The sequence below is a fragment of the Pongo pygmaeus genome, chromosome 23, assembly GCF_028885625.2.
Source record: "Pongo pygmaeus isolate AG05252 chromosome 23, NHGRI_mPonPyg2-v2.0_pri, whole genome shotgun sequence".
In the NCBI taxonomy this organism is placed as follows: domain Eukaryota; kingdom Metazoa; phylum Chordata; class Mammalia; order Primates; family Hominidae; genus Pongo; species Pongo pygmaeus.
In genome coordinates, this window is record NC_085931.1 from 57,702,676 (window position 1) to 57,719,423 (window position 16,748).

General features: G+C 48.7%; 1 protein-coding gene across 2 annotated transcripts in view; it reads right to left on the bottom strand.

The window, feature by feature from the left end:
* CERK (ceramide kinase) overlaps positions 1-16,748 on the bottom strand; it is a 57,222-nt gene that overhangs the window by 20,616 nt on the left and 19,858 nt on the right. The window contains exons 3-6 of one of the 2 annotated variants that reach the window (XM_054469450.2): positions 15,977-16,099; positions 8,004-8,129; positions 6,919-6,982; positions 2,657-2,802 (exon numbers count right to left, since the gene is read on the bottom strand). In XM_054469450.2, coding sequence (XP_054325425.1) covers positions 2,657-2,802; positions 6,919-6,982; positions 8,004-8,129; positions 15,977-16,099 — 459 coding nt within the window. The remainder of the gene's footprint in view (positions 1-2,656; positions 2,803-6,918; positions 6,983-8,003; positions 8,130-15,976; positions 16,100-16,748) is intronic. The other variant, XM_054469451.2, reaches the window with a different exon arrangement.

Consider the following 16,748-nt stretch of genomic DNA (forward strand, 5'->3'; position numbering starts at 1 on the left):
AGCCACACGTGCACAGGGGCCAGGGTCCTTCACGAGTGTGGAAGATGCGGAGAGAGTACGGAAAGAAGGATGGGAGTGAGGGGCCTGGGGTGAAGACGGCACGAGATGGAGCCTTGATCTCAGGCACTTGTGGCCTTAGGGAGACACAGTGCAAGGCCACCAACTTTGGTTGTCTGGGTCATTCAAAGAATCAGAACGGGCTGGGTGCAGTGGCTCATGCCTGTAATCCCAGCACCTTGGGAGGCCAAGGCAGGCAGATCACTTGAGGTCAGGAGTTTGAGACCACCCTGGCCAACATAGCAAAACCCTGTCTCTACTAAAAATACAAAATTAGCCAGGCATGGTGGTACACACCTGTAGTCTCAGCTGCTCAGGAGGCTGAGGCAGGAGAATCGCTTAAGCCCAGCAGGCAGAGGTTGCAGTGAGCCGAGATCGCACCACTGCACTCCAGCCTGGACGACAGAGTGAGACTCTGTTTCAAACAAACCAATCAACCAACCCAAAGAACTGGTACACCTCTTGAACCAGCGCCAGCCAGCAAGACAAGTGGTGGGTGACTGGCCAGGCATGGTGGTGCATGCCTGTAATCCCAGCACTTTGGGAGGCAGAGGCTGGTGGATCACTTGAGTCCAGGAGTTTGAGACCAGCCTGGGCAACATGGTGAAACTCCATCTCTACAAAAATATGAAAAAAAAATTAGCTGAGTGTGGTGGTGCATGCCTGTGGTCCCAGCTACTTGGGAGGCTGAGGCAAGAGGATCACTTGAGCCTGGGGCAGTCTAGGCTGCAGTGAGTCACGATCATACCACTGCACTCCAAACTAGGTGACAAAGTGAGACCCAGTCTCAAACAAAAAGACAAGCCGTGATCTCTGCACCTTCAGGGGCCGGGATCCTGGAGCGCATGGGTGCTGAGTGTGCGTGAACATAGAGCTCGACCTTGCACAGCTGTGCTCAGTCATTCAACAGATATCTAAGAGGGCCTTTGGGTGCCAGGGCTGGGTGCCCCATCGAGGACACACGAGTGAAAGCCAAGCTCCCTGCCTGCGGGGAAGACAGACATCAGCCAAGGCCCAGGGGCCCTCCTGAGCCATCCGCTCCCGGCCAGCTCTTCCGCTCTCCCCACTCCTAACTGCCTGGCAGGAACCGAGAGGTCGGCGGCACACAGGAAGCCTGAGAAGGATGTGAGGAAATCCAGCAGAGGCTCCCCCGAGATCCAGCGGGATGTTTCTGTAATGCTTTGGTTTAACTGAGAGACTTGTTATTGGAAGGGGTGCTGAGAGCTTTTTCTCTATTGAGCTATTTCTAAAGAACCATTTCTCCCCTTAGTGTCTCCCAGCCAGGAGCAGGGCTGTTCTCATCAAACAGGACTCTTCTCAGGTGAGCGATATTCTAAAACTCATCAGGCGATATTATGAAAAGTTCCTCTCTATAAATAACTGCATCACGCCTTCCCTAAAAGCCAAAGGGAAGGGATCCTAACCAGATGATCATCCTTTCCTATATACTTAAAACCATAACCATGGTCAACTTCTTGCTAACAATTATTAGTAATTCACGAGATATTATGCTAACACAAATCCCCCAAAAATGAGTCTTGATACTGAAAACACCCGCAATGTCACCATCCATGGGTAACACTTTGCCTCACACTGTTATTCACAAGCTCTGTCATTAAGAAGGAGTAATGGCTTAAGTTTAAAGGATGACTCCTTCAAGTAAACACTGGCCCGCAATGTCACCTGTCGGAGGCAGGTTAGAGTCGAGAGCAGCACCCACAGAGAAGGTGGCTCAGGTCCTGTCCCTCGTGAGGGCTGGCCTTTCCCTTGCTTTAAGGCAAGGTGGGCTCTAATCCTCCAACTCTCGCTCCCATCCAGTGACCTGTGACCTCACCCCCAGTGCCTCCTGTCTTCATCCATAAAATGGGGATGACTGTGGTGCTCACGTCCCACAGCCGTGACGAGAGTGAAAGTGTGCACCATGCCGCCACCCTTGGGGCCAGACACAGGGCCGGAGAGGACAGAGGCACCTCGTCCCCTGCCAGGTAATTCGCAAAGCCCACAACACACCACGCTCAGGCCCTCACCTTGACTTAGCTTAACACCGCGATTTTTCAAAGAACAAGATGCTTCCTAGAAGGATGTTGAATGGACCAAGCTGAACCAGCATTTCAGGACACAGCCCAGCTGCTCCTGGGCTCGGCCAGGTCCTGCCCTTGGTTCCGCCCCCACCTTTCCCACTCAGTCTCCTCCCAACTCCCCACCCCGATTCCTGCCCACACCCACCCCTAACTCCCGGTTCCTTCAGGTCCAGAAGCCACCTCTTCCAGAACTACCACCTGCACCCCTGCCAACCTACCCACCTGCTCCCGGGCACCGGGGGTTACCCACTCCAGGACTGCACCCCCGGCGGCGGGGTTCTCCTGCCTTGCGTGAAGCAGCCTTTGGGGGAGTCGGGCAACTCTCCTTTCCACGAGTATCTATTTCACTGGGGTCATACTCTCAATGATACCCCCCAAGAGTGGCCCTAATGTTAGGAAATCTGTAAGAACTAAACTGAGTATAATTGGGTTATTAAGTGTCCGAGGTGGCTGCTTGTGCAGAACAATTCCTAAGGATGGGAACGAAGAAAACAGAGAATGCCAGGCCGGCTCCGTACCCGCGGGAATGATTCCGATCCGGAGGCTACTGGGGACCAGCACGGCCCGGGGGTGGTTCTGGTCGACCCCGGCGCACCTCTGCGTCCTCCCAATCAGACCGTGCAGCACCTCGCTGAACATGCCGTCTCCGCCGACACTGACGATGCTGTGGGAGGAACACAGCTGGTCAGGGCTCCTGCAGGTGCGGCTCTCTGAGCGCAGCAGGCCTGAGGCTTCCAGCTTCAGGAGGGGCAGCCTGCGCACCTGGCCCTTGGCAGGCATCTGGAAGTGTGGCTCCTGAAATGTCCCTAAGTGATAAGGTCATGCCTCTGTGCCGGTTGTCCTAGACCACGTGTACAAATAATGAGATTTATGGCAAATACCGGCTTTCCTTCTGTGAGTCTGGAATTTGGGTTGCTAGGCAGAGAATGCCTGCATGCCTGTACCCCAACAAAAACACTACACTCTGGGTCTCAGGACTCAAGTCTGCGGGGCAGGAACAGTAGACCTGTGCTGCTGCATTTGTGGGAGCAGAGAGGGTGCACTCCAGGTGACCCGCACTGCGGAAGAGGCACAGCAATCTGCGCGGGGACGTTTCTTCTTTGCTGAGCTGGCTGTGCAGCCTTGCTCTGTCCCGTCAGAAATCTCAGCCGAGAGCACGACTCTAGCTCAGGCAGCAAATCACCAGCCGTGTGGGTGGTCTTGAGGACCCAAGGCAAAAGCAGAGGGGATGGAATAAATGCTGGACAAAATGGGTCATGAGACAATCTAAGGAGAGGAGATGGAGAAAGGGGACAGTGGCTGAAGGGAGAAAGGACGGGTTGGTTTCAGGGTGTGCTGGCCTATGCCGGGGGTGACCCACAGGGAACCAACACTGAGGCGGCAGAATGAGAGCTGCAGGCATGGAGACAGACATGTCACTGCAGGCATGGAGACAGACATGTCACTGCAGGCATGGAGACAGACATGTCACTGCAGGCATGGAGATAGACATGTCACTGCAGCCCAGAGGGAAGGCAGAGGACAGGGCTCAGGTTTCCTGGACATCTCCATAGCCTACGGCAGCCCAAGAGCTCTCATCACCCGGGAAGAGAGGGTTGCAGGTGGAAGGTCCGCCCGTGGAGGAGCGGCGTGAGTCGACTAGGGGGTGCAGTCTGAGGGGCCTCCCTCAAGCATGACAGCATCAAGGTACCTGCCCATTCCCCACTGGGTCTGGCTGTGCAGGCGCGGCCAGTCTCCAGGGCTGGGATCTCTGCCCACCACCCACCGCGCAGGCCACCTGCTTCGGGCCTGGCTCCCGTGGGAAGGCTCTTTGCCCTTCCCCGTAGCCTACACCTTGCGCTGGGGCCGCCTTCCCAGCGGGGCTGTGGTTTCAAGGACAGGGCATCCTTGAATGTGCAGTGTAGCACCTGTGCGTCAGACAGACGGATCACTCAGACAGACAGCTCAGCCGCAGGAAGAGCAGCCCTCACTGGCCAGACCTCCCAGCCACCTGCAGGGCATGTCCCTGGGTTTGGGGAGAAGGCGTGCCCTCAGGAGGCGAGGCTGATCCCTTGGCTAGGGTGGGTGCAATAAGGTACCAGCCCCATTCCTGCTGAAAAGTGAAGATGATTGTCTTCCTGCCAAGCTGCTGTCAGGTGGAATTGGTGGGGAGAAGTACACGGAGGAGCTGCTGTCGGGTGGAATTGGTGGGGAGAAGTACATGGAGGAGCTGCTGTCGGGTGGAATTGGTGGGGAGAAGTACATGGAGGAGCTGCTGTCGGGTGGAATTGGTGGGGAGAAGTACATGGAGGAGCTGCTGTCGGGTGGAATTGGTGCGGAGAAGTACATGGAGGAGCTGCTGTCGGGTGGAATTGGTGGGGAGAAGTACATGGAGGAGCTGCTGTCGGGTGGAATTGGTGCGGAGAAGTACATGGAGGAGCTGCTCTCGGGTGGAATTGGTGGGGAGAAGTACATGGAGGAGCTGCTGTCGGGTGGAATTGGTGGGGAGAAGTACGTGGAGGAGCTGCTGTCGGGTGGAATTGGTGGGGAGAAGTACGTGGAGGAGCTGCTGTCGGGTGGAATTGGTGCGGAGAAGTACATGGAGGAGCTGCTGTCGGGTGGAATTGGTGGGGAGAAGTACGTGGAGGAGCTGCTGTCGGGTGGAATTGGTGGGGAGAAGTACATGGAGGAGCTGCTGTCGGGTGGAATTGGTGGGGAGAAGTACATGGAGGAGCTGCCGTCCGGTGGAATTGGTGGGGAGAAGTACGTGGAGGAGCTGCCGTCGGGTGGAAGTGGTGGGGAGAAGTACATGGAGGAGCTGCTGTCGGGTGGAATTGGTGGGGAGAAGTACGTGGAGGAGCTGCTGTCGGGTGGAAGTGGTGGGGAGAAGTACATGGAGGAGCTGCTGTCGGGTGGAATTGGTGGGGAGAAGTACATGGAGGAGCTGCTGTCGGGTGGAATTGGTGGGGAGAAGTACATGGAGGAGCTGCTGTCGGGTGGAAGTGGTGGGGAGAAGTACATGGAGGAGCTGCTGCCGGATGGATTTGGGGAGACGTGCGTGGAGGAGCTGCTGTCGGGTGGAGTGGGTGGGGGGAGGTGCGTGGAGGAGCTGCCATCGGGTGGAGTTGGGGAGACGTGCGTGGAGGAGCCCCCTGCTTCCTGAAGCCCATGAACAGAACACTCCCGCATTAGGAGGGGAGCAAAGGGGTCTCCCTGTCAGCACCTGGGGGCAGGGACTCCTTTTATTTCCCTTTCTAACCTTAGCACCAGGAGAGTGCTGGGACCTGGCGGACACTCAATAATGTCTGTGGAATGAATAATGATTTCAATAAATATTCGCTGCAATTTATAACACATTGCTCACAGATTCCAGATGGAACAGAGAGAAGAAAACAAAAAGCCAACCAATTACAAGGCAATTAACTACAGGGGAATAGCTGAACTCAAGATGAAGAGTGAAATTTTAAGCATAAAGAACAGCATAGAAAGAGCTGGACAGACTTGAGTACATGAATTTGAAAACTTCTACTGGGAAGAATTAATGCCATAAGCAAAATTAAAAGACAATTTCAAAACTAGCAAAAATATTTGCAAAAATATGAATATAAATATGAATTGCCTATTATTTGTTGGATAAAAGAACAAATGACTGAAATTATGGCCAACAAAAGAAAATGGGCCAAAGACATAAAAATCAATTCCAAGAAGCCAGCTAGCCAATAAACATATTTCTTAAAACATTAGAGACTTTCACATGTGAAATTAGCAGAGAAATTTTATACTGATAATACCAAACATGTTGAGAAAGACAGTAAATAATATACTATAAGAAAGAATGTAAACTGGCCTGGCGCGGTGGCTCACGCCTGTAATCCCAGCACTTTGGGAGGCTGAGGTGGGTTGCGTGGATCACCTGAGGTCAGGAGTTCGAGACCAGCCTGGCCAACACGGCGAAATCCTGTCTCTACTAAAAACACAAAAATTAGCTGGGTGTGGTGGCGGGCGCCTATAATCCCAACTACTCGGGAGGTTGAGGCAGGAGAATCATTTGAACTTGGGAGGCGGAAGCTGCAGTGAGCCGAGGTCACGCCATTGCACTCCAGCCTGGGCAACAAGAGCGAAACTCCGCCTCAAAAAAGAAAAAAAAAAAAAAAGAATGTAAGTTAATAGAATCTCTTTCGAAAGCAATATGGCTGTACATGGCAGAGATTTTAAAATGTTAATCTCCTATGACTAATTTCATTTCTAGGAATTTACCTTAAAAAATGTAGATGTATGCAGAGAGATTTATGTACAACAATGCTATCCTATTCTAAGAGCAAAAATTGGAAAGAGCCTGAACATCTACAAGTGAGAGGCTAAATAAATATGGCATGCCCACATAATGGACACTGATATGGGCATTAAAAATAGTACTTCTGGGAAATCTCTGGGAATTTTGGGGAAAAGAAGAATCCCAAACTGTAAAAACAACAGCATCTATACTTTCTTGATAATGTGCTTGGTTGATTTGCTTCTCTGTCTACACAGCGCCGCATAAGCACGTCTTCTGAAAGACCGAAAGGAAACAGAACCAGCAAACAACCATTCTCGCCCAGCCCAGCCAGAGAGGAGCGTGTGACTCTGCACTTTTCTGCCTTTTCTTTCTTGCCTTCCTGTAAGAAGCATGTTTACTTTCACAATTGGTCGTGGGTGGAGGCGGGGGGCGGATTTAGGAAAGGGAGCTCTCAAAACTATGAGAGGTGGGTAGAACTTTTTCATTAACAATGGACTTGATGGCGATGAAAGACAGCTTACTCACCCGTCGTATTTGTCTATGTTAATCTCATACAGAGTCTCCTTGGCCTGATTAGCATGTTCAGTAACTGTGGGGGAGAATTACATCACACAGTTTATATTCACATCTGTGAGTCCTCATGTAAAAGGCAAATCATCCATTCTTTTAAAATGAGTTCCCGTAACACCTTCAGGCGGATTTCCTAGATAAAATTCCTTCTTCAATTCTACATCCCTCTTACGGGATGGGATCAAGCTGACCTCAGGGAACGTGAACGTGAACCTCTCTCGGGCCACAGTCTGCGCGATGACATGCAGCGTTCCTGGCATTTAATTGCCAGCAAATAATAATTTCTTTGAAAGAGATTACATGTGTTTTATAATTTTTCCTTATTATACAAGTTACTTCCAAAATTGCACACTATACCCAAGTGTAGTAAGAAAATGTTAGTGCAGTCTCTATACCTGATGCAAAGTTCTACTGAAACTCCCCCCACCCCACAACAGGCCCCGGTGTGTGATGTGAGATTATTTCTAAGACTTATTAATCCTTTGTGTCTCCTCTTTTGAGAATTCTGTCCAGAATCGTTGCCCTTTTATCTTCCTAGTGATTTTCTTCATTGCTTTCTATGCTGAGACTTGGCTGGAAAATACTAAGTTATTTATTTTGTATTCTTCCCATTCTGGTATGTAAAACAAAGTTCTATTTCGTTTAAAATAATCTTACAGGATAAAAATCTTGGGCCGGGCACAGTGGCTCAGGCCTCTAATCCCAGCACTTTGGGAGGCTGAGGTGGGTTAACATTGCTTGGGCCCAGGTGTTTGAAACCAGCCTGAGCAATATGGCGAAACCCTGCCTGTACAAAACATACAAAAATTAGCCAGGCACGGTGGCACATGGTGTGGTGCCAGCTCCTTGGGAGGCTGAGGCAGGAGGATCATCTGAGCCAAGGAGGCTGAGGTTACAGTGAGCCACGACTGCACCACTGCACTCCAGCCTGGGCAACAGAGTGAGACGCCATCTAGAAAAAGCAGAAACTTCTCTAGTGACTATACTTGAATCATTCTCAAACTTACTTCTACATAGTTAACATAGAATTTGTACCTTACCGATGATGTCAGTGGTGATGGAGGCTAAGGTGAACAGTGGTGCCACTTTTCTTTCATATATCCGCTTGCCTTGTCCTTTTCCTCCAAACGGGTTGATAAATACCAGTAAATGCTTTGGTCTGGAAGCTGCAAGACAACAACATGTAAATAACAACGAAAATAACAAAATCAAAATGAAGAGCTCTGTTACTGGACAAAATCAAACCATGAGGGTTTTAGAATTCTGCTCAGTATTATCTGATGGAAAGTATTTTTAAATCTTAAAGAACAATGACAAAGAGCTTCCTGATCTATGAAAAGAGAAAATCAATAGGTTGTCCAACTGGGCAAAGGCTATACACGCATGTCGGACATCATGAAAGTCCCACGAACTCAGAATTCCGACTGAGAAGGGCTCTCTCTGCTCTGAAGGGTGCTGTCGAGTGCACATGCTGGGGGCAGCAGCCTCGTTCTTCTGCAGGTGAAGGAGGCGAGTGTGCAGACAGCAGGCAGAAGGAAGCAGACATAGGGAAGAGTCTTAGGAGAAGCGGACCAGCGGGCATGGAAAGAAGAAGCCACACAGGGAGATGCTCGCAGAGATGGAAAGACAGAAGCCAGTGACCTCATTTCCATCTCTCCAGGGGCCCCGCAAAACTCCCATGCCTGGATTTCCTCAGTCACCCCCATTTTCTTTTCTTTTCTTTTTTTTTTTTTTGAGACGGAGTCTCGCTCTGTCACCCAGGCTGGAGTGCAGAGGTGCGATCTCTGCTCACTGCAAGCTCCGCCTCCCGGGTTCACACCATCCTCCTGCCTCAGCCTCCCGAGTAGCTGGGACTACAGGCACATGCCACCACGCCCGGCTAATTTTTTGTATTTTTAGTAGAGATGGGATTTCACCGTGTTAGCCAGAGTCACCCCCATTTTCTTATAACAACTTCCACATTTCTGTTTTGGTGGGTTCATGTAACTCTGCTACTTAAAAGAACACATTTAACTAACAAATCAATAAAAGTAAGAAGACAGTATCTGCCCAAGAAAACTGAAAACCTAAGTCCATACAAAAACCCAGACACAGGACCAGGCGCAGTGGCTCATGCCTGTAATCCCAGCATTTTGGGAGGCCGAGGTGGGCGGATCATGAGGTCAGGAGATCGGGATCATCCTGGCTAACACAGTGAAATCCCATCTCTACTAAAAAAAATACAAAAAAATTAGCCGGGCGTGGTGGCAGGCGCCTGTAGTCCCAGCTACTCGGGAGGCTGAGGCAGGAGAATGGCGTGAACCCAAGACATGGAGCTGGCAGTGAGCCAAGATCGCGCCACTGCACTCCAGCCTGGGTGACAGGGCGAGACTTCGTCTCAAAAAAAAAACAAAACAAACCCAGACACAAATGTTCATCACAGCATTTTTCACAACAGCCAAGCGGTGGGAACAGCCTAAACACCTATCACCCGAAGAAGAGATTGAGACGAAGTCCACACATCAATGGAGCATCCTTCAGTCATGAAATAAGCAAACTACCAGGGCGCGACCAACATGAATCAATGTGAAAACAGTACTCAGAGAGACTGAAGCCTTCCACCCAGGAGCACACGTCACACAGTCCCACGCACGTGAAGATCGAGAGCAGGCAAGACAACCACAACTACAACTACAAGACAACTATAACTACAACCACAACTACAAGACAACACCAGCCTGGGGGTTCCCTGTCTGACTGGGAAACATCATGGGAAAACTTCTGGGGTGACAGAAGCCTTGATGTGTTTGAGTGACAAAGGCATGTGTGTTTCAGAAGTCATTGACTGAAACTTAGGATTCTGGCCAGGCATCGTGGCTCACACCTGCAATCCCAACACTTTGGGAGGCCAAGGTAGGAGGGTCATATAAGCACAGGAGTTCAAGACCAGCCGGGGCAATATAGTGAGACTCTGTCTCGACAAACAATCAAAAAAAATCAGGCCAGGCTTAGTGGCTCACGCCTGTTAATCCCAGCACTTTGGGAGGCCGAGGTGGGCAGATCACTTGAGGTCAGGTGTTCGAAACCAGCCTGGGCAACATGGTGAAACCCTGTCTCTACTAACAATACAAAAATTAGCTGGGAATGGTGGCAAGCGCCTGTAATTCCAGCTGCTCAGCAGGCTGAGGCAGGAGAATCACTTGAACCCAGGAAGTGGAGGTTGCAGCGAGCCAAGATCGTGCCATTGCACTCCAGCCTGGGTGACAGAGTAAGACTCCATGTCAAAAAAAAACAACAGCAAACAAATTAGCTGAGTGTGGTGGTGTGTCCTTGTAGTCCCAGCTACTCTGGAGGCTGCCGTGAGAGAATCACTTACGGCTGGGAGGTCGAGGCTGCAGTGAGCTATGGTCGTGCCACTGCACTCCAGCCTGGGGTACAGAGTGAAACATCACTCCAGATTCTACCAATATTACAAAGAAAATGAAAGAATTTACTAGTAAGTTCATGCCAATAAACTCACGAATTTGGATGAAATGGTTAAACTTCTCAAAAAGCAAAATTTGTCAGAGATACCAGAAGAAATAGAAAATCTGAATAGTCTGACAGCTAATAAAGACACCAAAGCTATTAATGAAAACTTCTCACAAAGAAAACGCCAAGCCCAGATGATTTCACAACTGAATTCCTCCAAACATTTAAGGAAAAAAATAGCCTCAAGATTATAGGAACTCTTCCAGAGAACAGAAAAAAACAAACACGTATGAACTCTTTGTATGACACACCACTGTGACCTCGGGAACAAAACCAGACAAGGATGTTATCAGAAAGGGGCTCACATTCAGACATCCCTCCCCTGAACCTATGTGCTAGTGATACATAAATCCAGTGATACATAAAGAGTACTACATCACAACCAAGAGAGGTTTGTTTACTCCAGGACTGCAACAACGAGAAATTAATGTAACTCAGCACATTAATCGAAAAAAAAGAAAGTCATACAATCATCTCAATAGATGCAGAAAAGGCATTTATCAAATTAAATACCCATTCTCCACTTAAAAAAACCAAAAAGTAGGATTAAAAGGAAATTCTGTCTTAATCTTATTTTTAAATCTGTTAAAAACCTAAGAAACATCATTCTTAATAGTGAAACACTAAAACCTTTCCCCTGAGATCAGGACTGAGACAAGGATGCTGCTAGCACCCCTGTGTTGGTCCAAGCTAGGGCAAAAACATAAGGAAAAGAAATAAAAGAGAGAAGAATTAAAATGGAAGAAACAGAACTGTTATTATGCACAGCTGACATGATCGTGTTTGACAAAAATCTAAAATAATCATCAAACTATTAGCATCCATAAGTGACGTTTGCAAGGTCATTGAATGCAATGTGAAATACACAATTCTATCACATTTCTATACACAAACAATAAAAAAAAAACAGTGCTGTAGGGAAAACGAGACTTTCCCATAAATGCCACAGGGTCAAGCAGATGTTTATATTTAATGAAAATACTAGGTTGGGCACAGTGGTTCCTGCCTATAGTCCCAGCTACTTGGGAGGCTGAGGCAGGAGGATTGTTTGAGCCCTGTAGTTCAAGGCCACAGTGAGCTATGATCGCACAGCTGCACTGCAGCCTGGGTGACAGAGCAAGACCCTGTCTTAAAACAATGAATACATAAAAAGAAAGAGGAAAATGAACCTTGACTGCTCACCTCACACTATACACAAAGATGAATTCCAAATGGACTACATAGATCTAAATGTGAAGCGGAAAACAATAGAGCTTGGAGAATAAAACGTCTTCGTGACTTTGGAGTAGACAAAGATATCTTCAATAGGCCACAAGCTTACCAGAAAGTTTTTTAAAATCATAAAAATAGGCCGAGCATAGTAATGTCAATGCTTTGAGAGGCTGAGGTGGGAGGATTCCTTGAGCCTAGGAGTTTGAGACCAGCCTGGGCAACATAGCAAGACCCTAGCTCTATGAAAAAATTTTCAAAAAATCAGCCAGGCATGGTGATATGTGCCTGTAGTCTCAGCTACCTGCGAGGCTGAGGCAGAAGCATTGCTTGAGCTCAGGAGTTCAAAGCTGCAGTGAACCGTGATTGTGCCACTACACTCCGGCCTGGGTGACAGAACAAGACCTCATCTCCCTTTTTTTTTTTTTTTTAAGATGGAGTTTTGCTCTTTCGCCCAGGCTGGAGTGAAGTGGCGCGATCTTGGCTTACTGCAACCTCCGCCCCCAGGGTTCAAGTGATTCTCCTGCCTCAGCCTCTTGAGTAGCTGGGATGACAGGCGTGTGCCACCACGCCTGGCTAAGTTCTGTATTTTTAGTAGAGATGGGGTTTCACCATGTTGGCCAGGCTGGTCCTGAACTCTTGACCTCAGGTGACCCACCTGCCTCGGCCTCCCAAAGTGCTAGGATTATAGGCGTGAGCCACCATGCCTGGCCAAGACCCCATCTCTTAAAAAAAAAAAAAATACGAGATTGAAAAGGCAAGTTACAGAATGGGTAATTCTTATGAATTACATAAATTTATGTAATTAATAAATTCAATAAAAGATTCAGATCCACTATATGTAAACAGTTTCTACACATCATTAAGAAAAAGATACAACCAGCTGGGCATGGTGGCTCATGCCTGTAATCCCAGCAGTTTGGGAGGCTGAGGCAGGTAGATCACTTGAGGCCAGGAATTCAAGACCAGCCTGGCCAATATGGCAAAACCCCGTCTCTACTAAAAAATACAAAAAAACTAGCCAGGCGTGGTGGCACACGCCTGTAGTCCCAGCTACTCAGGAGGCTGAGGATTGCTTGAACCCAGGAGGCCGAGGTTGCAGTGAGCCAGGATCGCGCAACTGCCCTCCAGCCTGGGCAACAGAGCAAGAGTCTGTCTCAAAAAAAAAAAAGAAAGAAAGAAAGAAAAAGATAAAAACCAAACGGAAAAATGGACAAAAGACTTGAACAGAACCTCACAAAAGGCGATATCCGAATGGCCCATGAAGATACAAATGTGTTTCTCAACCTCATTAACCATTAGGGAGTGCAAACTACAACCACAATGCAAGACTACTGACACTCACCACCACAGCTAAGACGTAAAGGTGTGGCTAAGATGTGGGGCAACCAGAACTCCCGCACCCTGAGGGTGGAATGCAGGCTGGCAGCGTCTTCTGAAGTCAACACATGCAACAAACACCTACAACCCAGCAACTCCATTCCCAGGTATGTACCCAGGAGAAATGCAGACGGGTGCAAAAGACATGCTCTAGAATGTTCCCAATGATACTGTTCACGACAGCCCACATCAGGAAGCTGTCCAAATGCCTGGCCACTGTACCGTGGGTAAATAAATGGCCGTAAGATTCACATCACGGAATACCATACAGCCTAGAGAATGAACAAACGGCAGCCCCGCAGGACAGCGTGGAAAATTTATGTAAGACTGCTAACATCCGCCACCACGGTGGAAAACAGCGTGGAAAACTTCACAAGTGTCACGTAGAACCGAGAGCCAGGCACAAAAGGGTTCATTCTGTATGATCTGATTTCTATCAAGTACAACAGTGAACCTAGTTGTTTAGAAGTCGCGGCAGTGGTTCCCCTTTGGGGAGTCATGACCACAGGGGCACGGTGGGGGACCCTGGGGCTGGCAATATTCTGCTCCTTTATCTGGGTGCTGGTTACACAAGTGTGCTCAGCGTGAAAATTCACCCAGTGCACACTCAGAATGAGGTCCTCTGTGTCTGCGATATGACAATCAAACACTAAAACAGCCTGTAATTCCAGCACTTTGGGAGGCTGAGGTAGGCGGATCACTTGAGGTCAGGAGTTCGAGACCAGTCTGACCAACACGGCGAAACTCTGTCTCTACAACAAATACAAAAATTAGCCAGGTGTGGTAGTGGGTGCCTATAATCTCAGCTACTTAGGAGGCTGAGGCAGGAGAATCGCTTGAACCCAGGAGGAGTTTGCAGTGAGCCGAGACTGCACCACTGCACTCCAGCCTGGATGACGGAGTGAGACCGTCTCAAAACAAAAACAAAACAAAGAAAAAACCCACTAAAACAGATAACAGGGTTAGAAGTTAAAATTGCAGAGTAGCTGAAACAATAGAATCATATACAATTTTTAGATACAAGTAGACTATATCAAATGCACAATTATAAAGATGAAAATGAACCCACATTCTCCAGTGGGCAGGGTTCAGAGGACTTTCTCTTGGGGTCTGCACCTATAGGATCAGGTCTAGAATCCAATCACCCAAAGTCTCATGAAAACAGGTGTGATGGGAGGAAAGGGAAGGAGAAAGCAGGACAGACAGAAAGGGGGAGTTGAGAGACAAACAGAGGAGGGGAAGGCGGGAGAAACAGACACGCTTTTCTGAACAGCCTAGTGTGGAATGACACGCACAGGAACAGGGCTTATGGTGGTTTGAGATGTGAGGACGGTCAGGATGAGCTTGTCACAACAGCAGGTGGCGGAGGCCAAGTCCCCCAGGATTAAACCGGGAAGTGTGGAAGCACAGGCCCTCCCGCCCCTGTTGTAATCAAGAGGAGGGCTCCTTCAAGCAACGATGCTGCTCCAAAGCGGATATACGCGAATGCCTCCTTTTAATAAACTGAAATTCACTTCCTTGATGTAGATGCCAAATTCATTCAAAAATATATAAAACTAACCTAAACACATGCCATTTCTATTCTATGGGTGAAGCCTATGCTGAGTTGTCAAGACTGTGTATTGGCTGGGCTCAGTGGCTCACACCTGTAATCCTAGCACTTTGGGAGGCTGAGGTGGGAAGATGGCTTGAGCACAGGAGTTTGAGATCAGCCTGAGCAATACGGCAAAACCCTGTCTCTACAAAAAAATTAGCCAGGCGTGGTGGCACACACCTGTAGTCCCAGCTACTCAGGAGACTGAGGTGGGAGGATCACTTGAGCCCGGAAGGTGGAGATTGCAGTGAGCTAAGATCATGCCACTGCACTCCAGCCTGGGTGACAGAGCGAGACCCTGTCTCAAAAAAAACTGCCTATTAAGGTTATAAACAAACAACATGAAATAGTGTTATGAATACAAAATGAATGAACACCTACTACTTTGTGTGTGTGTGTGTATGTGTGTGTACCATATGTTCCTTTTTTTAAACTTTTAAGTTCACGAGTACACGTGCAGGTTTGTTATATAGGTAAAGTGCGTGTCATGGGGGTTTGGTGTACAGCTTATGTCTCTATCCATCCTAACACTTTTTAAGGGTGACAAAGTCTTATTACTCAGCATGCAATAACTAACCCACCAGGCTCCAGGCTCCTACTACATTTCAGATGTGGACACATCCCTGGCTGGGTGTGGTGGCTCATGCCTGCAATCTCAGCACTCTGGGAGGCCAAGGTGGGCAGATCACCCGAGGTCAGGAGTCTAAGACCAGCCTAGCCAACTTGGTGAAACCCCGTCTCTACTAAAAATACAAAAATTAGCCAGGCGTGGTGGTGCGTGCCTGTAGTCCCAGCTACTCGGGAGGCTGAGGCAGAAGAATCACTTGAACCCAGGAGGTGGTGGTTGCAGTGAGCTGGGATCGCGCCACTGAACTCTAGCCTGAGCAACAGAGCAAGACTCCATCTCGAAAAAGGAAAGAAAAGAAAAAAAAAAGGCATGGATGCATCCCGGACAGATATGAGGTGTATTCCTCCATGTGCCCAGTTTAATTCTCACATTCACCTCGAATGTAAAAGCTATTACCATCCCCGCTTCCAGAAAGAGAAACTGAGGCTCAGAAGGGTAAGTGACCCACCCCCAGGCCTCCTGGCTGGTGAGCAGGGGGCTGGACTCCATGCCAGGGTCCAGGCTGTGGAGCCCATGCCCTCTGCATTCACTGGGCTGGTCTGCTAATGAGAAATTAAGTCAGCCTGACTCATCATGTCCACCTGGGGTATGGCCAGCTGCATGAAACGGGGAGACACGTTAGGAAGATCACCCAATCAGGCATGCGCATGCCACCACGGCCTTTCTGTCTCTCAGTCCAAACACACACGTACTCAGCTTCTCCAGCATCTCCCGCAGGGTCTGCAGCCACAAATGACACAGCTGCTCCTCTGGGCACCAGAAAGTCACCTGCGCCCACTTCCAGCGGTGCCGCCGTGCTCTCTTTACACAGTGAACTGCACGGAAGCAAGCATGCTCATTAGTGCAAAGTTTGCAGGGTCACTGACAAAACCTCAGGCGAATATGCACCAAATGCAGCTAGCTAATTGTAGGTTCCTAACCAAAATTTCCCAGGGGTTCTCCTCCCTTCTAATTAGTTAGTAACTTTCAAGGTATATTAGAAAAACACATCCTATCTTTCAAACCTTTTAAGTCATGTAAGGGAAAAGGGCTGGGTGTGATGACTCACGCCTGTGTAATCCAGCAATTTGGGAGGCTGAGGCGGGCAGATCACCTGAGGTCAGGAGTTCAAGACCAGCCTGGCCAACATGGTGAAACCCCATCTTTACTTAAAATACAAAAAATTAGCCGGGTGTGGTGGCGAGTGCCTATAATCCCAGCTACTCAGGAGGCTGAGGCAGGAGAATCACTTGGACCCGGGAAGCAGAGGTTGCACTGAGCCGAGACAGCGCTACTGCACTTCAGCTTGGGCAACAAGAGCGAAACTTCGTCTCAAAAAAAATAAATAAATAAAAATAAGGGAAAAAAATGACCGTTAACTAAAACATTAACTAAAGGTAGCATTTGGGAGAAAAAAATAGGAAGATTTCATAAAGATAAACCAGCTTGTTAAACAAGTAACAGAAAAGTTCCCTCTCGTGTAAT